The 25,133-nt window shown below is 37.5% G+C and overlaps 1 protein-coding gene across 1 annotated transcript in view; it reads right to left on the bottom strand.

Moving 5' to 3' along the window:
• igfbp2b (insulin-like growth factor binding protein 2b) overlaps nt 1-25,133 on the bottom strand; it is a 44,563-nt gene that overhangs the window by 15,084 nt on the left and 4,346 nt on the right. Inside the window, exons 2-3 of the mRNA XM_052148127.1 lie at nt 8,541-8,698; nt 408-548 (exon numbers count right to left, since the gene is read on the bottom strand). Of these exons, the coding sequence (XP_052004087.1) occupies nt 408-548; nt 8,541-8,698 (299 nt within the window). The remainder of the gene's footprint in view (nt 1-407; nt 549-8,540; nt 8,699-25,133) is intronic.

Here is a 25,133-nt window from a genome sequence, read left to right as displayed (position 1 = left end):
TGTCCCCCAATGAGAAAGAACAAAAACTGACAGTTACAGTAATTATAAGAGGAACACGATGATTACAACACAATTAAATGTGCTGAGGTGCAGTGTTTTGAGCCCTGGGAACAGGATTTTTCAAAACAACATACTTGTTTGCATCTCCACGACACGTTTGTCCTGGTTTAGCTCCAGATTCCTTGTCTCAGATGCCCAGATCTCCAGATACAATAATATTATTATTATGTGAAACCAGGGGAAAATTTTATTTCTCAGAGGTTGCTCTTTTATTGCTGAGGAGACTTAATAAAATTCTCAGTTTTGTTTCTTTTTTTTTAACCAATGATAAAGGGATTGATAAAATTACACACATCAGTTATTATGTTTTGCTGTTAAGTGTAAGTTTTGGGCGTATAGAAGTTTACCTGCTTCAGGTTGTACTGTCCTGTCTTGTCACAGTTGGGAAACTTCAGGTCATAAAGATTCTCCAATGGTCCCTTGTTGTCATGGAAACTCATTCTGGAGATCTCCTCTAAGACACGATCCAGTTCCTGCTGACACTGGCTCTGGAAGACCACACACACACACAATTCTAATTCCTTTTTCATTATTATGAATGCAGTTAATGGCCTCACATTGGCTAAGAAAATATACTGGATATTTGTACTTTTAAAAATGTTTTTATCACACTGTGGGGCTACTTGAACTAATAAAGCAAAAAGAGTATATAAAATGCCAAGGCAAAAGCAAACGGTGACAAAAAGGACCTAAAATTAACTCTTAAAAACATTTATAAAAAATGTAACATATCTTAATGTTGGGGGCCTGGGTAGCTCAGCGAGTAATGATGCTGACTACCACCTCTGGAGTCAACAGTTTGAATCCTGGGCATGCTGAGTGACTCTAGCCAGGTCTCCTAAGCAACCAAATTGGCCCGGTTGCTAGGGAGGGTAGAGTCACTTGTGGTTACCTCCTCATGGTTGCAATTAGGGGTTCTCGCGCTCAATGGGGCACATGGATGGCGGAGAGTAGCATGAGCCTCCACATGATGTGAGTCTCAACGGTGTCATGAACAACGAGCCACGTGATAAGATGCACAGATTGATGCACAGATATATATATATATATATATATATATATATCTGGGTAGATTGACACTATTTCCATTTACTTTTTTTTTTTTTCAAAATTAACATGTTTATATTAGGGCTGTCGATTTAACGCGTTAATTCAGTGCGATTAATTTGACTTAAAATAACGCGTTAAAAACATGTATGCAATTAACCGCAATGCCCGCAATAATATGGAAGATTCCTGAGAAATGCAAGCTTGTAGAACCACCTGTTTACTCCAGAGGGCAGTAAGTGAAACTTCAGCTGTGTGGCAATGCGCAGTTTATACAGTGAAGAAAAACACCCTTGAGCAGCAGAACAACACAGACATTTGTTACGTTCTTGCGTTCAAAACACTTGAAGGAGCGCAAATCCGAACTAAGGGATCTCAAGCTGTGTTCTAAGTATTAAACTCTATTTAACTTGACACAGTGACCAAAATTTTATGTTTATGACGCAATGCACCCGAGACGCTACCCAAGCATGTCTGATGTAGGTGTAAATTGACGGTCCTTAAACAAGCCCTCATAATAAATCTCCAACTGATTGACAAATTCACTTGTGAAATGGATTGCTGTGAACTGTGTGCCAATGATTGACTTCTGATCAATAATATGGTAGTAAACAATACATTGTATTTTAAAGTCGCTTTTTATATTGACTTATCAAATTATTAACTCTTCTGCCACAAGAATGTAATGCATTTTAATTATCTGAATATTGTTTTATTTTATTTACTTTATTTTATTTTATTATTATAATTTTTTATATATATACATTTATAGATAACTATATCATCAATATATATTTAATTATTTTTATATGAGGGGCTTTCTCAGCAAATATTTGTATATGCGATTAATCACGATTAATTAATCGGGACACCATGTAATTAATTAGATTACAAATTGTAATCGATTGACAGCCCTAGTTTATATGTTTATATATATATATATATATATATATATATATATATATATATATATGTTAATTTTGAATTTTTTTAAATAAGTCAATGGAAATAGTGTCAACAACCCAGATCCTCATTAATATTTTGTGATTTTCTGAAAACTTTTTTCCACCCTTTTTCAATCAAAAATTGTAATTATCTCATCATTTACGTCATCCCAGATATGTATGACTTTCTTTCTTCAAAGCTTTTTAGAATAATACAGTATCTCAGCGCTGTAGGTTCATACAATGCAAGTGAATGGTGTCCAGAACTTTTAAGCTCAGAAAAAGGACATAAAGGTAGCATCACAATAATCCACACGACTCCAGTGGCTAAATCCATGTCTTCAAAAGCGATATAATAGGTGTGGGTGAAAACCAGATCAACAATTAAGTCCTTTTTTCCTTTAAATTCTCCAACATGTCCACTAGGTGGCGATATGCACAAAGAATGTGAATCACCAAAAACCAAAGAACAAGAATGTGAAAGTGAAAGTGGAGCTTTATAGTAAAAAAAGGACTTAAATATTGATATTTTTCTCACCCACAACTATCATGTCACTTCTGAAGACATGAATTTAACCACTGGAGTCGTATGGATTACTTTTATGCCTTTACATACTTTTTGGACCTTCAAAGTTCTGGTCACCTTTCACTTGCATTGTGTGGACCAACAGAGCTGAGATTTTCTTCTAAAAATATTTGTTCTGCAGAAGAAAGTCACACATCTGTGATGTCATTAGGGTGAGTAAATTAGAATTTTTTATTAATGTATTTATTTTGGTGAACTATCCCTTTAAGCAATAAATTAGAAGGAACAAAGCTTTATGGTCATCTATGTGAGATTATCTATTATTTTAGTGCATTCTCCCATCACATCCTATACGTTTTGCCCTTTTCTTTGGTTTACTTTATGTAAAAAAAAAAAACAGAATGAGTGAGATAAATGCCAGGCCGGCATTCATGAAAACATATTAGCATGGCTAATATTAATCTCGAACTGCAGCTAATATTCTAGCTCGGTTCTACCTCCCTACTTCTTCCCAAGGATAGACATTGGCATGAAAGCCAAGTCCTGTCTCTCTTTCCTTCTCTTTTTCCCTATCTCTCTGATGGCTGCTCCCCTCTTGGCCTGGGATGAGAGGCACTGGGGTAATAGGGTCTGCCAGGGATCTTATCCGTAACATGTGGATGAAAAGTGCTCCATCACAAAGCAATGAACAGCCCCCTGCTGTCATCGGGCATGCCGTCACCCTGGCATTCTCCTTCAGTATCTACTTCTCATGAGATATGTGATGTTATGCTACTGATTTATGACCTCCACAAAAGAGTCTTTTATTTAGTTTGTTTTTTTATTATGCTACCATTATCATTGGTTTGAATCTTTACTGCCTTGTGTTTTTATTTTCTGACCTTCTTTTATTTCATTTCCTTGCTGGTTTTTGTAGGCCTGCTTTCAAACATCCATTTGTTTTATCAGTGTATCATTTAGCTGGTTTATACAGTTACTATTAGGGCTGGGTGATGCATTAAATATTCACAATATTTTTGAAATCATTTTGTTGGCAAAATTCTATTAAGCTACATTGCGAATTCCCCAGGTAATTTGAAACACTTTGCATTATTCTGTTTCATTAGACTAATTGCACAATCTATCTGTCTTGCAAGTATGAAAGCGTTACAACAGAGGTGTCTTAAAGGGATAGTTCACCCAAAAATGAAACTTTTCTCATCATTTATTCACCCTCATACCATCCAATAAGTGTATGAATTTCTTGTTTCAGCAGAACACAAAAAATATTTTTAGAACACTATTTCAGATCTGTAGGTCCATACAGGTCCTTCTCAAAAAATTAGCATATTGTGATAAAGGTCATTATTTTCCATAATGTAATGATAAAAATTAAACTTTCATATATTTTAGATTCATTGCACACCAACTGAAATATTTCAGGTCTTTTATTGTTTTAATACTGATGATTTTGGCATACAGCTCATGAAAACCCAAAATTCCTATCTCAAAAAATTAGCATATCATGAAAAGGGTCTCTAAACAAGCTATTAACCTAATCATCTGAATCAACTAATTAACTCTAAACACCTGCAAAAGATTCCTGAGGCTTTTAAAAACTCCCAGCCTGTTTCATTACTCAAAACCGCAATCATGGGTAAGACTGCTCGACCTGACTGCTGTCCAGAAGGCCATCATTGACACCCTCAAGCAAGAGGGTAAGACACAAAGAAATTTCTGAATAAATAGGCTGTTCCCAGAGTGCTGTATCAAGGCACCTCAGTGGGAAGTCTGTGGGAAGGCAAAAGTGTGGCAAAAACGCTGCACAACGAGAAGAGGTGACCGGACCCTGAGGAAGACTGTGGAGAAGGACCGATTCCAGACCTTGGGGACCTCGCGGAAGCAGTGGACTGAGTCTGGAGTAGAAACATCCCCGCATTCCCCAGGTCAAGCCACTTCTGAACCAGAAACAGCGGCAGAAGCGCCTGACCTGGGCTACAGAGAAGCAGCACTGGACTGTTGCTCAGTGGTCCAAAGTACTTTTTTCGGATGAAAGCAAATTTTGCATGTCATTCGAAATCAAGGTGCCAGAGTCTGGAGGAAGACTGGGGAGAAGGAAATGCCAAAATGCCTGAAGTCCAGTGTCAAGTACCCACAGTCAGTGATGGTCTGGGGTGCCATGTCAGTTGCTAGTGTTGGTCCACTGTGTTTTATCAAGGGCAGGGTCAATGCAGCTAGCTATCAGGAGATTTTGGAGCACTTCATGCTTCCATCTGCTGAAAAGCTTTATGGAGATGAAGATTTCATTTTTCAGCACGACCTGGCACCTGCTCACAGTGCCAAAACCACTGGTAAATGGTTTACTGACCATGGTATTACTGTGCTCAATTGGCCTGCCAACTCTCCTGACCTGAACCTCATAGAGAATCTGTGGGATATTGTGAAGAGAAAGTTGAGAGACATAAGACCCAACACTCTGGATGAGCTTAAGGCCGCTATCGAAGCATCCTGGGCCTCCATAACACCTCAGCAGTGCCACAGGCTGATTTGCCTCCATGCCACGCCCGCATTGAAGCAGTCATTTCTGCAAAAGGATTCCCGATCAAGTATTGAGTGCATAACTGAACATAATTATTTGAAGGTTGACTTTTTTTTGGTATTAAAAACACTTCTTTTATTAGTCGGATGAAATATGCTAATTTTTTGAGATAGGAATTTTGGGTTTTCATGAGCTGTATGCCAAAATCATCAGTATTAAAACAATAAAAGACCTGAAATATTTCAGTTGGTGTGCAATGAATCTAAAATATATGAAAGTTTAATTTTTATCATTACATTATGGAAAATAATGACCTTTATCACAATATGCTAATTTTTTGAGAAGGACCTGTACATTGCAAGTGAATGGCCATCAGACGTTTGTCGCTCCAGAAATCACATAAAGCAAACATAAAAGTAATCCATATGACTCCAGTGGTTAAATCTATATCTTCTGAAGCGATATGATAAGTGTGGGTAGTGGTCTCATGGACTCAGTGGTCTTTTTTCTTAACTATATAGTGGCTATAGAGTAAGTTAAATGAGGAGGAAAATCTGAGCAGATATAGGATTGGTTTCCATATCAATGCACATAAGGCGTGTTCTAATGGCAAGGATATGTTATAATGAAAACTTTAATGCTGGTGGCCTCAAATCCGCATGAAATATTTTGTGATAAATTGACGAGAAAAGCAAGCAAAAGTGTTCTATAGATAGTTTTGTTAGTATCTCTGCTACTTACAAAACTATTAGACCCACCCGTTACAAAATAAAAGAAAAACTCAATAAAAACAACTTGCCAAGAATAGTAAATTAGTAAGACAATTTGTCTATTGGCTCAGAACTGTAGATGATGCCTGATAGAGAATGCTGATTGGAATGAGGTCTTATTGCAGTGGTCATTTGGCAAAGGGTTTGAAGGTCCAGGTGCATGTCCAAGAAAAGTTAATTAACTCGCAGTGGATTTGCGCGATGGCCAAATTCGACAAGTGCTCGTTCATTCTTTGTTTTATCAGTTGACAGCAGCTGTTTTTCTTCCTTGGAAATCCGATTGCGAATGTGTGCTCTGTTTTACATGAGCAGTCGTTGTTAATTAGGTGACTAAGAAAGTAATCACTCAGAAATCCTTTCAAAAACAGCCCTAAATCGAACAACACTCAAAGCTCAAAGCTTACAGAAGTTTGGTAAGGCTCCAATCATGAAAAGAACATACTGAGTGATAAATTAAGCACCTTTTATACACATTTGCTGTTTTGTGTCTGTGCTATTGTGTATGTGGAGTGTAAGTCTGATAACCAGAAGAGGGCACTACCGTACTGAAGACCATGACAACCAAGGTGAATATAGGTCTTTCTCTGTGACGCTCTAAAGGCTCTTTCACATGACTCCTGTCAGCATTCCCCAAAGTATTGAACTCTACAGAGGGAGGCATCAGCTACAGTCTTATCCCCCGTCAAGCGTTATAATACAGCACTCAAAGTTCAAACTTCAACTTTGGCAATGTTTGCCACTAAACTTTCAGGCCAGCACAACCAATGTTTACTGGACATTGTGTATTACGTAGACTGTCTTTGCAATGACAGGTCCAACTCTACAAGTTTGTGATTTCACCTCACTAATGATCTTCTTTAAAAATACAAAGTAGGAATAAATGTTTAAAATTGTCAACATTTATGAAGAGACCACATTTGTTTGATGTCATCCAGTCTTACATTTTTTTTTGTCTTTTTTTGCCTGTAACTAATGAAAAAGGGGACCAACTTTCTGCCTCACTTCCTGAATTAAAGGGATAGTTCACTCAAAAATGAAAATTCTTTCATCATTTAATTAACCTCATATTGATCCAAACCCATCTGTGTCGCGATCACAGTGCCATCGATCCCTATATAAGCATATCACGCAGTCTGCATAGGGCACCAATTCCGTAGGAGGGCACCATCTTACCCTAGTGGGGTGATAGAAACTCCACCGGCTGCCCTTTCTAGCATTTTATACATTATTTGAAGACCCGATATCAGTCAAGGAACAAAGACTATCACTTTACAGCTCGCACCCCACCCCCCCTCCAATGATCATTGGAGTAGGGAATCATCGGTGTAGTGAATCGATTTGGCCAGCTCTGGCCCTACGCGATTATTTAATAATTGTCTGATTGCAGTTATTTGATCTAACTGCAGTTATTTGACCATCACAAATATTAAATAATCAACCGCAATTATTGTGTACTTCAAATTCCAATCATCCGTTACAGTCCACATAAGGGAATTTTAAGTGAATATTTATTTTAATGCCATGTTTGTTTGTCTCATAGTCTGGTGTTATTGCATTATTTATGCACTCTCACTGACCCACACACGGGCTGCTCCTGAAAATGTAAACATCTTCTGAAGCGCAGTGATCCACGCGCAGAGCTCTATATTTGTGGCCAAGCTAATCACAGGGCTACGCGCAAACACAGTGTGCTACGTGTTATCCAAGTTTTGTTAGAATGCCAATTCTAAGCACAACTTTTGTGCCAGGGCAAAGCGCAAGTGGGTGTTGGTGAGTGTGTTTGTGGTATCTGTGGGTGTGTGCGCACAAACTGTGGGTGTATTGTATGTTTATAAAGTGGAGCAAAGTGCAATTTGCTATTTTTCTGAAAAATATGTAATTGAGCTTAGACATTTTAGAACCACTTCTGTTTTCAGCTCAAAGTTTAAACTTTGCTCATACATTTGCAGTTTGCAGATTCCACCAGTAGGTGGTAATAAAGTTCATGTCCAATCTCCATCGAAAACTTTCTAGAGGTCATGGTTTATTTTTAATTAAGTATTGTAATTATTACGATTATGTTTGTTATTATTATATTTATGTTTATATATACAATTTTATTTGTGACATAATTTGTATTAGTAATTTTCCACCTGTTGTAGAAGAGTGATTTTTAAGTCACTGCAAAAAGAGCCGGTGAAAGAAGTTGGAGAGGGTAAAATCTGGGGAGTTGGGAGGTCGAATCCGAGAATTTAGAAATATTTTTAGCATAAGTTTTTAGTTTCAATAAATGAATTACATTTTTAAAAGCAAAATCGACTGTTAGAAGTGAAAAAAAAAAGAAATATTTCTCGATCCATAGCATTACCTGGAAGGCGGATACAATCACTGTTAATTCTAGTCCGGATTTGTGTGCCACTTGATCATTATGATTAATGATAGGCTACTTACATTTTCTATCATTTTAACGGCGCCTAAATCCAAATACTGAATCGCATTTTCCATGCGGATAAAAGGAGCGTGTCCCAATAAATATGCAAACAAGTTAATGCACAAAAGAACATAAGTCCATATTTCTCTATTACTCTATTATAAGAAACAGGACATTAAGCTAAATTTGAGTGCTGGGTTACTAAGACCTGAAAGATGGTACAACAAGAGAGCAGAAACTGAATTCTTTTCAGAGGGACACTCACCTGTCTGGGGTGAGGCGTTTTGTGGTCTTCCTGGGGGCTGAACATCTTGGTCCTCTGCTTGTTTAGATGCTGCTTCACAGCTATTTCCTTAATGTGCTGGTAGTTGTTTTCTTTGCCTGGCTTCTTCTGAGGAGGAGACCGTGTGCCATTTACCTCTCCTGAGGGATGGAAGTTAAAGATTTACAGAATTGTGCAAAATTAAGAAGTTAAGAATTCAAGAGTTGGAATTTCAATTGAATTGGCCATGCCCTGCAGGATACAATAATAAACACAACCAAAACTGTACACTTTAAAGTAAAAGTAAAAGTAAAATGTCAATCTTGAGATTTTAATAACTAATAAGCAGAATAGTTCAAATGAAGATAGAGATTAACTGGAAAATTTATATTTTTATCCAGCCCTATACAAAAATCATATGTTTTGACTAACAGGGGCCTGGGTAGCTCAGCAAGTAAAGACGCTGACTACGACCCCTGGAGTCGCAAGTTCCAATCCAGGTCATGCTGATTGACTCTAGCCAGGTCTCCTAAGCAACCAAATTGGCCCATTGATAGGGAGGGTGGAGTCACATTGGGTAACCTCCTCATGGTCACTATAATGTGGTTCGCTCTCGGTGGGGCGTGGGGCGAGTTGTGCGTGGATGCTGCAGAGAATAGCGTGAAGCCTCCACAATTAGGTTGACGTTCTCAGACATGGATGCAACTGAGATTCGTCCTCCGCCACCCGGATTGAAGCGAGTCATTACGCAATCAAAAGGATTTAGAGCGCTTTGGGTATTGGACATTCCAAATTGGGGAGAAATATTGGAGAGAGTTCTCTCCCCTACCCCCCCCTCCCCAGACTCCAAGCTCACGTGACTTGCCAGGTTGAGGACATGCAACAGGAACAAGCAAACTGGCAATGGCAAGCGATGAGCCTTACACTGTAAGTTGATCAGCTAATGTATACTTTTGTGTACTATGTATTTTTGTAAATGCATGTTTGCAAATTATAAACCGGCTCATAATATCATAATATAAAACCTATTATGATCATTTTATGCTCTAGTACAGTAAATATATTACATATTGCAACTTTAAAACATTTTAAAGGCCCATGCACCAAATTAACCATGCAAATTCTTAAATACAAATTTGAATTACAAATCTGCATCCAGTTCAACACCTCAATTCAAATGAAATGTAGAAAATGGATTGCTAAAAGCATTGTCAATTTAATTCTGAAAGGTTGCACAAGAAATACACTTTATGTGCAGGAATTTGGATTATCACTCTCAGGTCAAAGACTGTAACCAATATGTTTTTTTGTTATTTTTAATGACAACAAACCCAGGATCAGTGTTCTGGCAGTGCATCAAAGCAAGGCAGAGAGAAAGTTAAAAGCAGGGATCAATGACAGCTCTTGATTCAGATAGTCTGTGAAGAGATACGCGCCTTCTAAGTCAATACATGCCTGGCATGTCAAGCTCCAAAAATGACCTTCATCGTAAATGCTTCTTCAGAAGCCATATGACGGCTAAGGAACAGAAATAAAAGTAAATCAATGTTCATTCATAATTTTCCCTCCGCCAAATCACTGAAATGTCATCTTGCATATATTTGATACCTTCACAAGACTTGCGATAAGTCATATGATCTACATTATAGTTCTTTTATTGTGTTTTCGTCTGTTTTGGACCACCTCGTCCAAAAGTTGGTTGAAGATCTTTAAATGTCTCCTTTTGCATCCCAAAGCAAAAATAACAGCATAACAAGAGCATTTGGAAAGACATACATGTGAGTAAATAATAACAAGTTTCATTTTGGTACTGAACCATTCCTTTAAGTAAAATCATTCACTTTAAATTGCAGGAAGCATCAAAGCACAAAGCTTCTAAATATGTACAGTACTTTGTCTTCCAAGGGCATATTGGTTATATGTTCCTCTTGGTAATATCACTTTTACAGTGCATATAATAACTTAGAATCTAGACGGCCCTATGAAGCCCTCGTCCATGTTCAGGTCAGTGATCTCAGCACTGTCTATTCTGTGTCTGGCTCACTGACATTAAAAAGCACAGCTCTGAGAGCACAATCCTCAGGCCACACGCCCAGAACAGGTTCTCATCTGAATGATGTCAGTTTTGGGTGAGTGGGAGCTCAGAGATGGGTTTATGATTGCTCTGAGCATTGTCCAGCACTGAATAATGTGGTATAACGTTTCAAGCCCAACTGTGAAGAACAGACCTAAGACTAGTGTCTGAAATGGCGGGCAACTTTGCCAGAGTTTGCCTCATTGAAGAAATTACTGGCGGGTGTGCTTCACAGCAGACACCTACCATTACGTATCCTCTCAAGCATCCCTGTTCCACACTCTCATCTCTGGGCCGACACCAGCAACACTTCCCACTCACAGTTCCTCTCGCTTTTCAAAGGCTTAGTGTGTGGGCTGTGTGGTTGGGGAGTGGACAGGAACTCTTTTCAAGGCTTGGGTCGGTTTCTCCATTACTTCGCTTGGAGAAACGTGACAGGCTGTTGAAAAGTCAAGTGCCACTTTTAATGTCACATACTAAATAGTGAGATACCTATGTAGGCACCCTTTTAAGGCATCAAAAGGTTCCAAAAGGTAAGCAGCATGATTACGCTGCCGTATAAGTCTGAATGCCGTCACAATTATAGTGTTGATTTGACTTAATTTCAAATAAAAAAAATACCACAATCAACAATGTGAAGTTTTAATGAATTGGAATATGCATCTTCTATGCATGTTATATATGTTATATTAACAGTAATTCATTAATAGCAATTAAACAAATCACAAATTCTTACTAAATATACTAAATGTAATGCAAAACTTGAAATTCTTATTTTTTTTATTTAAATTACAGTATATTTCAACAGTAGGCTACATGCACATTATTTGGATTCCTCCACATATTTATTAGGTATTAATTTTAACAAATTATTGATCAATGAATCGTTTTAACGACAATCAATTATGAAAATGTCTGGAAAAGGCTAGTCAAGTCTCCAGTGCATTTCCTAAAGGCCTGGTATACTTCATATGACATCATTTTGATGATTCTTAACAGCTCGCCAGTGCAAACCTTCAGGAAAACTTTATACCGGCTGCTAAAGCATCATCATCAGTTAAGATCGAACACATAGGCATATAGGTGCAAACTTACCAGCATATGCATAGTTAGTTAGGGAGAGCGGTAGTGTAGCCGTTAGCATGCTACGAACCTGGCAACCAAGATCGATTCCCGCTCATGGCCAACACCAGTGACGATTATCTGAACTGGTCCTGGGCCTCCCCTAGGTCGACTCAGCCTAAAATGAGTACCTGGTGCAGTGAGTAAAACATCGCCACTGGGGAGACAAAGGTGGTCGGGCGTGGTGCTGGTGCACCCACCCCCTTGTGTACCGTTCTGGCCTTCATAGGTGCTCGCTAAGAGCACTTGCCCCTACAGTCTGTTAAGGCTAAATGGGGGATCTTTATCTTTGTGTTTATTAGTTTACAAAATAAATCAAATCTACTAAAATACACTTATTGCCTGTTCACTCTGTCGTTTGACATGCTGCTTCACTCATGTGCCGTGCAGCCGAAAGTCAATCACACATCTGCCCAAAGTAAGATATGCCCATCATCATTCTTTTGTCTATATTCTACCCATTAAAACTCTTTTATACACCCATCTTTGCAGTAGTATCAGTGTCATTCTAAATTAAATATCAGTGTTACCTGTGCATATTATGGCTGCGTAGAGTGTGTTAGCCTGTTAGCATTAGGGCTGCAACAACTAAATATCGATAATTATCAATAATGGAAATCATCGACGACGAATTTCATTATCGATTAGTTGTATATTTGGGGTAAGCACGGAGAAGCCCCATCATTGATGTCACTTTACAGCACATTGAAAAATGTGTTGCATGATGAAACTCATTTAAAAGACAACAGAGACAAGTTGAAGTTGTCCAGCGCATGAGAGCACTTTATAAAGACTTCAAAGAAGATCATAATAAGCATAGAGTATTATGAGGACCGGTTGCTGCATCAGGTACGTTGACAGAGTGCTGTTTGATGCATGAGAGTTGTTTCACTCCAGTGCATCACTTACATTTTCCTGCTAATTTCTATGTTTTATAACGTGTACATGTTGTGAATTCTAAATCAAGTGTGTATTTCTACTTATTTCGCAAAACAGTTTGTTTTGACCTCAAGCGAGTATCCGTTAAACTTTGATGAGTGAGTGAGCGAGCTGGCGCATTCGTGTCAATCACACCGATCGTAATGGAGAAAGGGAGTGCAATCATTTGGATTCAACTGTGCAACATCATACCATGATTTCAGATTCAATGTAATGATTTGTGCAGCTTTTCATGTTTTTAAAGTGTTTTGGTTTCTCCACCTCATGTAATACAGTGAGCACCAGGAGGAGACTTAAGTTCAAGGGTAAATCTCAACCGGGTTTAGATGACTATACTATATTAAACTGTGTTTAATGCTGAATATAATGTATAATGATGCTAACGGTCCTGATATTTGAATGTCCTCCTGATAATGCCAAATTAAATGTCTGATTTCACTATTAAATTTATACCATGGTAAACATTATGTTCCTATAAAATCATACATATATTTTGAAAATAATTGTGACAATACTATTCTAAAACCTACAATGTTAATTTAAAAAAACATTAAATGTATGTAATCAGTGACAGTGTACATACATATGTATCTAAATTAATTATGGCTGGGCAGAATTATTAATATTTCTATTATGTTGTCACTATTGCCCTCTGCTGGATTTTTAGTCACACTCCATCCCCAATGAATCATTTTACTCTTTAATAAACAGTACTTTTTGTTAAGTTTTACAAGTAAAGGAAAGGAACTGTTTTGCATATGTCCTGAAACTAAAAATAATGATGATGATAATAATAATATAATAACTCACTTAACTTAACTTTTCATGATTCAGGCTTTGTTAAATTTTTTTGTGAGAGTAAATAAATGTGAATTCAGTACCGTAAATCGATCCAAATCCACATTTCTGATTTTTTTTTAATTATTATTATATTTTAAGAAAAGAAAATAAATACGATTTTCATTTGTTTTTATCTGATTAATCGATTCATTGAAGGAATAATCGAAGATTAATTGATGATCACAATAATCGTTAGTATTAGCGTGATGAATTTAGAATGTAAGCATGACAAATAACATATTATGTACTCCATATTCTTTAATGTAACTCATAATTAAGTGGTTAAAACAGCTTCTTTTACTGCTTTGTGTGAACTGTACTTATAGAATGAGGCATGATAACACATTTTAATGTCACATGTGTTAAGGTTTTACATGCATCCTTATATTTAAATGCTCCCCCAGCGGTGTGGCCAGTGTCTGAATGTTGGCAAACAGTATACCATTGCTCAGCTGTTTCTAACATCTTTTTGGTTCAAAGAGCGAAGAATAACTTCGACATGTGTATATCGAGGCCTTAAGTCTTTTTAAATGTAGTAGAGCATGGCAAAACATTACCCTAACTAAGGTCTGTCTAGTTTTGGATTTGTGTTTTGGATGCTGGTGTCTCAACCAGGCTTCTAAACTAGCTTAACCATAAAGATGACCTTGGTCAATTAGCTTCACCAGAAAGACCATGCTGATTTCCCAGCATTTTTTGAAGGTGTACAACATGCTATCCTCATTCATCACCTATGCCAGCACCAAACCAGCTTGGACCAGCATGGAAATGTATTAAGCAGGGTTCCTCAAATCCTTGTCTCTTAGGCCCAGTACATGCTGGGAATCCAACCCGAAGACACTGACATTAACTGAAACTTGTCCACAGTTCACCCTTCTTGTTAAACGTTTACAGAAAATGATCTTTCAACCCTTACGGCTATGAAGAGGGAGTTGAACAGCCATGTTGTTTTACCAAACATGCTGCAGTGAGCACCCTGGCGAGTAGAATATGTCCGTATGAAAAAGTAATGAAAGAAAAACACCAGCAGCTGCAATGCCTGAGAAGCCGGCATGTATCTGGCGCTCTTTCTCTGTTGCATAACTACATGGCCTTTTGTGAAGGTTGTAGCTTCAAAGGACTGTACCACGGAGGCACAAAATAACAGTGTAGAATGTAATTTATTTTCCTTTCTTTGGGGAACTACACAACTCAGCGGAAAACTATGCCAAAGTATGACAAAACAGGACCAGGTGTGGGAGAGTTTGCGAGTGCTAACTGTTGGTTTTGGTGTGCGCCAAATGGCTTCCCTTGGAGGTTTTGAATATCTCAATTTCATGTCCATTTAGTCTGGCACACAAGTACAGTTACTTGCAAAGTTACAACAGTGTAACAGATAGGCCCAAAAGATGGCTCTATAAATTACCTGTGGTTTGAGTATGGGTAAGATTCAGGAAATGGCTAAAGTCAGTTTTTAGCATGAGGCTTCCACACGCCCTATGTCTCTGCGGTAACACGCTCAACAAGCCACTTGACAAGATGCACGGATTGACATCTCAGACGTGGATGCAACTGAGATTTGTCCTCCACCACCTGGTGGTGAGTTGCACACACTGATGAGTCACTACGCCACCATGAGAACCTAGAGCGCAATGGGAATTGGGCATTCCAAACAGGGGAGAAATGGGGAGGGGGAAAAAAACGAAGACTGAGACCCTTCCCATATTAAACTGACCCTAAAAGTGGAACTTTGAGCAATCTTGAGCATTCAATTAGGACTTATGTTCTAAGTCTAAGGAACAAGAATGTGCAACATGTTTATATTTACATTGTGCTCTAGAGATCAGTTTTTGTTCCAAGGAGCTAGGACCATCCTGAGCCAAGATATTGAGGTTTCCTTAAACAGCTGTATAATAAAAATGTGTTGTGTGCCATGACACAATTGGCCATTGTGGTTAAACCAAGTAAAATAACATTTTTAAATGGTCAAGCAACCAACTTTACAATTATTGGACCAAAGTAGACATTGTGAATTATGTTCTTGGTCCAGGTGGGTGGAAGGATTTTACAAAAACATCACAGTTTTCCACGCTGATGGTGTGTCTTTAACACATTGAGTTTCTCAGCCAGAGTAACAGAGAATTCAAGTCTAAGGAACAAAAATGTGCAACATGTTTATATATGTACATGTACCTTGTAATGTGCTCTAGAGATCAGTTTTTTGTTCCAAAGAGCTAGGACCATCGTAAGCCAAGATATTGAGGTTTCCATAAACAGCTGTATAACCAAAATGTATCATGTGCCTTGACACAAAGATGTTGTCGTGGTTAAACCAAGAAAAAAAAAATGGTCAAGCAACCAGCTTAACCCAATGGGGTCTGAGGGTGTTTTGCGACCTGGAGAAGTTTTGACATGCCTTGACGTTTGTGGTTTTTCAGTTGCTTAAAAACATATTAATGGCTAAAGTCTGAAAACACTGTATTCAGCACGAACTGGGCTACAATAATATGTGAAAACCATCCTAATCACTCATTCATACAAAACAATATAGTCATTTAACTTTTGTAAGACACTTTTAGTGTTAGAAAGGCCATATGCAATACCTTAATAATCATGAATATTGATGTGATTCACACCTGAGGAGACAAAGACCCCTCCCTTAGAAACATAATAAAATGTAATATCTGATAAGGAGCATTTACACAATATATAAAACAATTTTCAGGATTATTTGAATAGAAAGTTCAAAATTACAGCATTTATCTGAAATATAAAGCTTTTGTAACATTATAAATGTCTTTACTGTCAATATAATGCATCCTTGCTGAATAAAAGTATTAATTTCTTTCAAAAAAGCAAAACAAAATTTTTGAACGGTAGTGTATAATGTTCATCTTTCTATTCATCAAAGAATCCTGAAAAAAATTGTACACAACTGTGTCAACATTGATAATAATAATAAATGTTTCTTGAGCGGCAAATCAGCGTATTAGAATGATTTCTGAAGTATCATGTGACACTGAAGACTGGAGTAATGACTTCACATCACAGGAATAAATAGCATTTTAATTTATATATATATATATATATATATATATATAAAACTTGCCTCGGGGGCATTTACCATTCGCATTGATCGCCTCATCACATTAACATATGAATAGCGCCCTCTGCGCGTGGGTGTGATCCCATTAGGGATAATTAGCTGAGCCAGGAGAAACTGTACATCGCTTTGTTTAATACAGAATACATTGCAGGAGAATATTTGTTTTAAATTTGATTTGTTTTATTTAAAAGTAGACATGTTATGCTTTCTTTAGACATATGTTTCATGTTTGTGTGATAAGTATTTCACGGAGTTTCAGTTTTTTTTGTGACGTGTTTCAGAAATATGCTCGCGGAGACCGAGACGGCTGAAAGCGCACCGAATATATTTTCTTTATTTTGCAAAAGTTAAAGGTTTTGTTGTTATTGTGAGTGTACACAAATAAAAGTAGACTCTTTATAGTTTCTAATGATGTCTTACACTTATTTGTATGCCCAATGGCGTGTCCGTCTACCCCTAACAATTATTGGACCAAAGGTTGACCGTATATATATATATATATATATACAGTATATATTTATATTAAATATAACGCTAATTCCTCCATGTTCCTCTGTGGCCAAAACCCTTCATTTGGTGAATATGTAGGCTACAAAATGCTTAATTTGGTGAATATTTACATTTAGAACATTGTAACACATAATTATGTCACTGTTTGTGAGCTAATTTACGATTATTAAAACTTGACAAAAAGACAACTGACAAGCAATGGCTGATGCTCTTTTTTTATGAATAATGACAAAGACCTACTCTTGATGAACTACTGCACATTCAGGATATTTAAGCATATATGACCATTTTATTTTAGAATAATTATCTTGTTACACATTGTTGATGATCTTAACGGTTCTTGTTTTGCATGAGCAACAGTGACCATTGGTGAAACAACAGTATTGAGCAGAGAACAAATGTATCTAAATCAAAGTGACGCAATGTGGCAACTACCAGTGAGAGCGCTGACAGTGAAGCTCATGCCTACTAAGCCTACAAAGGGGCCGTTCAGAAGAAACCAAAAAAAGCTAGATGCAGCACAACAAATTTAATAGAATAGGTGTCTCGAGACAGTGTCTAAAAACCTCACCACTCCTGTGCAAGATGCTGTCTAGTGCAGGTTTACAAGGATGCAAAACACGTTCAGTGTGAACGGCCCCTAATGGTACAGCTATTTGGCAACCTCCAGCAATTTAATGTCAGTGTGAATGCCTATTGGGGCTGTAGTATTCCTCAAAAGTAGAAAATCTGAAATTTAGTTAGGATCGGATAAATACCTGTGACCTAGTTTTAGAGTTTGAAGAAATAGCTTGAAGTCAAAGTTTTGCTCAGGAAATGCCTTAGATTCATTTTTTGTGGAATAGTGTTGATATCCACTTGGCACCATAACAACTGCTTTCTAAGTGTCAAGAACTGCCTGAGTTCTTTGAAAAGTTGTTGAGCAACAAATGTATATAACTCAGTGATATAATACTTGGCACAATGTTAAGTGTAGGTTTTAGGAAGATGAATTGGTAAGAAAAGGAGTAAAAGTCCCTTTTCAGCGCTGCACAGTGAGATATAACTTTTATCTACAAGCTCTCAATATTATTTCCTTCTGGTAAGGTGTCTTAGTGGGATCCAAAGCTTAGATTACCCCTACCAAATGTTATAGCAACCCAAATAATAAAATATTAGGTTACAGTCATCATTGCAATTAAATTAAAAACTCAAAAATAAATAATTTCGTATTGTATGAGATATAGCTAAATCCAACATACTGTTGAACAAACTTAGGATTTTATTTTCTAACCTGCAAATACATGTTTAAACAGTGAAGGGCTGTTCAGAAAAAAACACATTCTTGCTCTAAAAAAACGAGATGCAGCACAATGAATATAATAGGACACAGGAGTTTCAAGATGCGCCTTAAAAAGGTTACGTAATTTTTAACCTGACACGGCACTAAAAAACACAATGGTTGACATTTTGACAAGAGAGAGGCGTGGATGGATGGATGGATGGTCTGTCTGTCTGTCTGAAAACCCCTGTTACTTTCAATATTTGGGTTTTTCAACTGAACATTTAAGGTTTATCTAGAATAACTTTCCTTTTCTAGTTCAATTATGAATCAAAATAGGCTTAAAACTGAGCTGAATTTGGCATAACAGCTAAGATGACAGCACTTATCGTAACTCAGCAACAGTAACATCATAAATCTTGTCAGGCATAACAAAATGGGCCTAATGACAGGAATGTAGCTGTGTTCTGAGAGGTATTAACAAAGCCTCACTGCAGCTAGACTTATATTCTTTGCCATAATATCATATTGAATACCCTTGCTGTAGTCAATATTGACATTTTGACAACTGTGTATCAGTCAGGCAGCCAGCTTTATAGTACGTAGTGAAAGATGGCTTAATGTCTCAGACTGTGTATTTTGCTGACGCTCCTTCATCTCCTCTCCATTCTGTTGGGGGTTGTAGTCTAGCATGGCCTGGGGGGAAAAGGACCAAGTGTTTTTGTTATTTCAATCGCTTGTCTGACACCCGTGACACCCCAGATGCCCAAGAGCATAAGCAAAGTCATGGTGCCTACAAGGAGCCTCTCTGGGGTCGCAGGTTTCAACACGCAACCGCCACACAAGGTATCCGCCCCAGGCACTGCAAAGGTGTTGAAGAGAGCGTGTCTCAGCATATCAGACCCCAGAGGGTTCTGAAGGTGAACAATGAAAGGCAAAGAAACAAATGGTGAGTAACATCAGGTATAAATCACTAGCTAGGATAAAAACGAGAGGAAATGGAGAGAAAAATCAGTACATAAAAATAGAATGCATGTGAAGACAATTTTGAGGATAGTGTAGTCCGGGTTTTCTGTAGGAAAATGGTGCATAAGCTCACAGGAGCATATTTGTACAGTACCTTGCTTTATCTTAGCCTGATGTTACGAAATGACATGCTTCATAACACATTTCGCTGTGGTTTCCTAGTGAAATGTCCAGCGAGGGGTGCCATAAGCGAGTGAAATGGTGTCGTAATCAGACAAGGTTTTTAGGGTGAATGTTAGATGGAGGTTATAATGAGTAAAATGTACCTCCCTAATGTAAACTTTTAATCTAAACCTAACCAACAGTGTCCTAAAAGCTAATGAGAAGATAAGCATACAGACACCCTAACCCTAAACCAACAGCTAAACCAAACCAATAGTGTTCTAAAAGCAAATGCGACATGTCGCTTCTATGACAATTTCATCTCACATTGCGTGCTGGCTGGGCTCAAGCCCCAGTCTTCCGAGTCCAAAGTCCATCACTCTATCAGGTGAGCTACCGCACAAGCTTATCACATTGGAATAAGTGTGTAAATGTAGGTGGGTCTATAATACAAGTGTCAAAATGTATTGTTTTTTAAAATGATGCATTAGAGCAAGTGTTTCAATAAATTCGCTTATTATAGGGCGCTCTGGAAAAGTCAATTCTGATTGTTCAATGGCTCCATCTAGAGGTTTGATATCTCTGAGCAAGAACCGCACAACTAGGGATCAAGACGTATCAGACCAGTCATCCGGGTAGTGCGAGTCATCTTTCCTACTTCTCGGATCACTGTGCGATCTTTACAAGTAAGATAATAAAATAAATGTAACTCAAATCAGTATTTTATGTCCATTTATTTATTTATTTGGTTAGTAGCTGTTTATTTGGTTAAGGCTCTGGGTTACTGACCAAAAGGTTGGTTCAAGCCCCAACACCACCAAGACACCCCTGTTGGGCCCTTGAGCAAGGCCCTTGAACCTATCTGCTCCAGGGAGCTGTATCATAGCTGACCCTGCACTCTGATCCCAGCTTAGCTGGGATATGTGAAAAATAAATAATTTCACCATGTATATGCAGAAATGTGTGACAATTGATCAATTTATTTTTATTAATATGTGGTATAATGTACAGGCAGCCTGTTGTTATCACAAAAGAAAGCCCTTAAGGATGAACCAAGACTTCTGATCATCCTGTTTGGTTTATTTTTCCGATAAAAAATGGCTGACTCTATATTATCTCTCACATAGCAGTGTTTGAGTAATAGAGTGAAAAATAAGTGTCAGCCATTGTACTAGTTATGTGTGTGAAAGTGAATAAAACGCAGTGCTTGAAGCACCTCTAGTGTGAATTTCACCAGGAAACTGCGGCGAAACAGAGAACTCTGCACGTTTGTAAAAATCTATGTATGTTAACGTTCATTCTAAGAAACTACGTTGCTTTATCTAATTGCCCACTGCTGGGATATTCCATGTCAAATTAACCTAATTTCCATAGCTGAATTGGTTTTATTTTCATTTAATACTTTTTGAAGATATATATAAACTATGATAAAAGGCAAACCATTAAATGCCATGAATCAATATTTACTAATACATTATTTTGCAGAGGATTAGAAAAATGTACAGTTTTCACACTGATTTTGGAGTAAAACTGCAGGTCAAGAAATTAACCTCAGAAAGGTTGCAGCATCATTCTTTAATTTATACACAGAGATAGGTAGTATATAACTAAAATTAAGTGACTTTAGCACATCTTATGTCAGTAATGTGAGTCCAAATATTGGAGAAAAAAAAAATCTATATATAAAAAAATTTAAGGTTTAGAAGAAACTTTCCTTTTGGCATATTTAAATTCAATACCCTAAATGGTTAAATCCAAGAGATACGGGGGTCCATGCATAAATTGTTGAATTATACAATGGTCAAAAACAAAAGAACAACATTTTAGTTGTTTACTGATGTTCACACCCTTCACTGCAGCTCTCAAATCTGAGATTGCGAACATTCAAATGTGCTGTGTTGTGATCGGTCATGTGACATGCAAGAACCAATGGTGTTTGCCATCAGTTTATGAACTGAACACAAATGAGTAAAGCGCAGAGGGTAAGATTATGAGTGCATAATTGCTTACATTTTGGTCTGTTCCTCACACAAAGCTTCCATACGACTTCAGTAAACCCTACGAAACGGGTTGATACTATTATGGTTCAGTTTTGTCCTATTCAGAGCCAGTATAAACAGTTATCCATTTTGACAAACATAAAAAATGTTTGTCTCACAGAAGAAAGAAAAATGTGTGACAATGACAAAAAAAAAAAAAAACTTTTTCTTTATGTGCCATGCTAAAGGTCGCAGTGATGATAGAAATACATAGATGTGTCCAAGTGTCCAAGTAAAATTAGTCATACACATACAGTATGGTGCAAAAGAGTTTGAGGCCACAATTAGACACATTTTAAATAAAGTTCTTCTTGAAAATGTGTATATGGACAAAACTTGTAGGCCTATTTTTAACTTATTGCATGCAGCTCATCCAAAGTTAAGGCCAATGCTATGCAATTGACCCTTCACTAAGCCCCGCCTTAAAAGCGTTCCTGACCAATCCTTAGTACCTGTTGCTCTGACAATTACTCTGACAAGCGTTTGCCTTTTTACAATCAGAGCCTATGGGAGTAATGTGTGTTTGAATAGTTTTAAGTGAGATTTTATCGAAATAATCATATAATAAAAAAACATTGTTGCTGTCACTTGTAATAGTGATACGAGGTACGAGATGACACACACAGTGTTTATTTCTTTAAAAAAAAATAATAATAATAATTATTGAGAAGAGCATGCTATAGATTAAAGTGTGTCATTTCTCATTATCAAATTTGCATTATAACATCAGCGAGCATCTACAATTGCGCCAAGGTAAATTAAAGCTAACAACCTAGCATTCATTTAAGTATTGATTGAGGTCTTAGTACAGGTGATAGTAATAAAGAGTTCACAGCATCAAAATGAGTGTTAAAAGATGTTAGAAGCAGTTATTTTCACTTACACTAATATTATGAGGGTTATAATCGCTATCAAGTGACGCTTTTCTCTTTTAATGTGGCTGTGATAATTGTTTGCCTCAATTCTGATTCACAGTCTATACAATCAAATTACTGTCTGATTTAATCATTTCTTTTACAAACAATGTCAGCTAAATATGTTTTACAATGCCACTCTTCATTCCAGCCCACGTAATAATATTATCCATTCCATTATCCATTTATGCCAAATACTCGCCTTTCATTGCAATATCCCATTCGTTCCTATGGGCAGTTCTGCAGAGCTTGTCAGAGCGTGCAACGGTAGCCAAGGGGGGCGGAGCTTAGCGAAAGGTCAATTAGAACAGTGTCCAAGCAGGCATATGTGCACTGACTATGTTATGTCATTACTAAACGAGTTACTCTCATCAGGTCTTCATGCGTGCTGGATTATGTTTGAGGCAGCAGTCTGACAGATAAACAAAGCTAACTACAGGTGGTGCAATGCACCCACAGTTGGGCCCACACACATACAGTATCAACAGTGAGCTTTTTAAATAATTAGAGATACTCAAAAGTCAAGGAAATGTTTCTGCAGTATTGCATGCAATCTAGTTCATATCCCTCGATGCAGCACATGGGCTTTCGGTTAGAATGCAATTTCACGATGCCAAATCACAACATTCTCTCAAAGTTAAATTGCTGAGTTAACATGCCGTAACAACACAAAGGCATGCAGTGAGCACAAAGATGTGGATCAGACGTCCTGGTTTCAACACCTTTTAGTGAGTTTTCATTATTACATTCAATCAGAGTTCACTGCATTAATGAGCCCATAATATAGAGCCTCCTCTGAATTCAATAGATCGGCTCACTGTTTCACTCATTAATTAATGTAGAGAGAGAGAGAGAGAGAGACGCTAAACAACAAGCATGCATAATTATACTCACAAAACCAGTTCACCCTAGGTTGTAAAAAAATCTCAGGTAACACAAAGAAAATGTGCTTCATGTGGTAAAATCTAAATTAACTGTTTTTATTCAAGTAAAAAATATGAATTAAGTTGACTGAGTAGGCCTGTCACAATTATTAAATAATTGTCTGATTGCGGTTATTTGAGATAATTGTGATTACTGTGCACTTTAAATTCCAATCACATTTTAATGCCATGAATGGCACATTTGTGTGTCATTCAACTGAACTCCGAGCGCTGCACAGCAGACATCAACCCAGAGCAGCTCCTGTCTGGAAGAGCATGTGAAATGGTCTGCACTTGGTAAATGGTCTGCACTTTACACTGTATTCCATTCACCCATTCACCCATTCACACTCACACTCATATACCAATGCAGCAGAGCTGCCATGCAAGGTGCTAGCCTGACATTGGGAGCAACTTGGGGTTCAGTGTCTTGCCCAAGGACACTTCGGCATGTGGAGTCATGTGGGCCGGGAATTGAACCACCAACCCTGCGATTAGCAGCCGACCGCTCTACCACCTGAGCCACAGCCGCCCCTTGAAGAAATGCTTCTCAAACGCTCCTATGCGTGCGCCGTCAGTAGAGGCTCGATGAAACGACTCCAATGGAAGTCATTTGATAGGGTCAGATCTAGGGCTGCATAATTAATAGAAATAAAATCAAAATTGCCATATGACCATGTGAGATTATTAAACCGATGAGGCCTGCGATTTAATAAAGTAAATAGTCTACTAGTGCTGCTCGCTTCCAACATTGGCTGTGTCTCGTTTTGAAGGCTGCATGCTAGGTAGGACCTTTGACAGCAGCAGTATACCGAGTGTCCTCTTTTAAACAAGTCTCGTTTAAACGAGACGGCCTTCGTATACAGGAAAATCCTATTTTTCCAATTACATAAAACATTTTATTGTAAAAACAACTGTATTGTTTTTTAAAATATATATTTTTTTAAATTTAAGGTTTATTTTACAGTTAATAATCGTTAATCGATAAAAAAAAAAATTCTGTAGCATTTTTACAGTTTTTTACCATTAAAATTACCGAAATTTTTAACAGTGTCTGTTTGGTTGTGAGTTTGGTTCTTTTTAAGGGGACTCAAGTGTGAACCTTTAAAGAGTAACCAAAGTCTTTTTATTAGCAATAGACCATGGGCAAAACATTACTATATTGCAGTTCAAATCAGAATTGTAATTTTTCTCAAAATAATTGCAATATAACTTTTTCTCCAAATCGTGCAGCCCTAGTCAAATCAGGTAGAAAAACTCTTTAATGGGTTAGTTCACTCAATTTTAATTCAGTCGTCATTTACTGTCGTTCCAAATGTATTTGACTTTCTTTTTTCTGTGGAACGCATAAAATGTTTGGCAGAAATTAATGCATGGGAAAAGTATGCAATAAAAGTGAATGATGTCTGAGGCTCCCTGTTATCAGTCCTTCGCAGTCTGCCTAAAGCCCCGTTTACACCGCAAATGACATTTTCGCTTGGTGTTGCTAGTCTCTGTACTTCGATGTTGCTGTCACTCTAACGCTATTGGTGGACTGCACATCTGGCCATAGTAGCTTTAGAAATGCTGATGACACTGATGGTAAAACTAAGATATCATTCTAATTTGACAAGGAATCAATTATTTTGCCTCATTCTGCAGGGAAAGCATTTCATGTAACCTGCAGCAATACTCAATGCATCATATCTTTTAGAGGTTGTCCGAGGATTTTACCGATAATGAAGTTGAGCAGTACCTGCCAATAACAGATTAATCGATCAA

Source organism: Xyrauchen texanus, chromosome 18 (assembly GCF_025860055.1).
Source record: "Xyrauchen texanus isolate HMW12.3.18 chromosome 18, RBS_HiC_50CHRs, whole genome shotgun sequence".
NCBI classification, from domain to species: domain Eukaryota; kingdom Metazoa; phylum Chordata; class Actinopteri; order Cypriniformes; family Catostomidae; genus Xyrauchen; species Xyrauchen texanus.
Note: the sequence above shows the minus strand (reverse complement) of the source record. Positions and strands in the feature narration are given on the sequence as shown.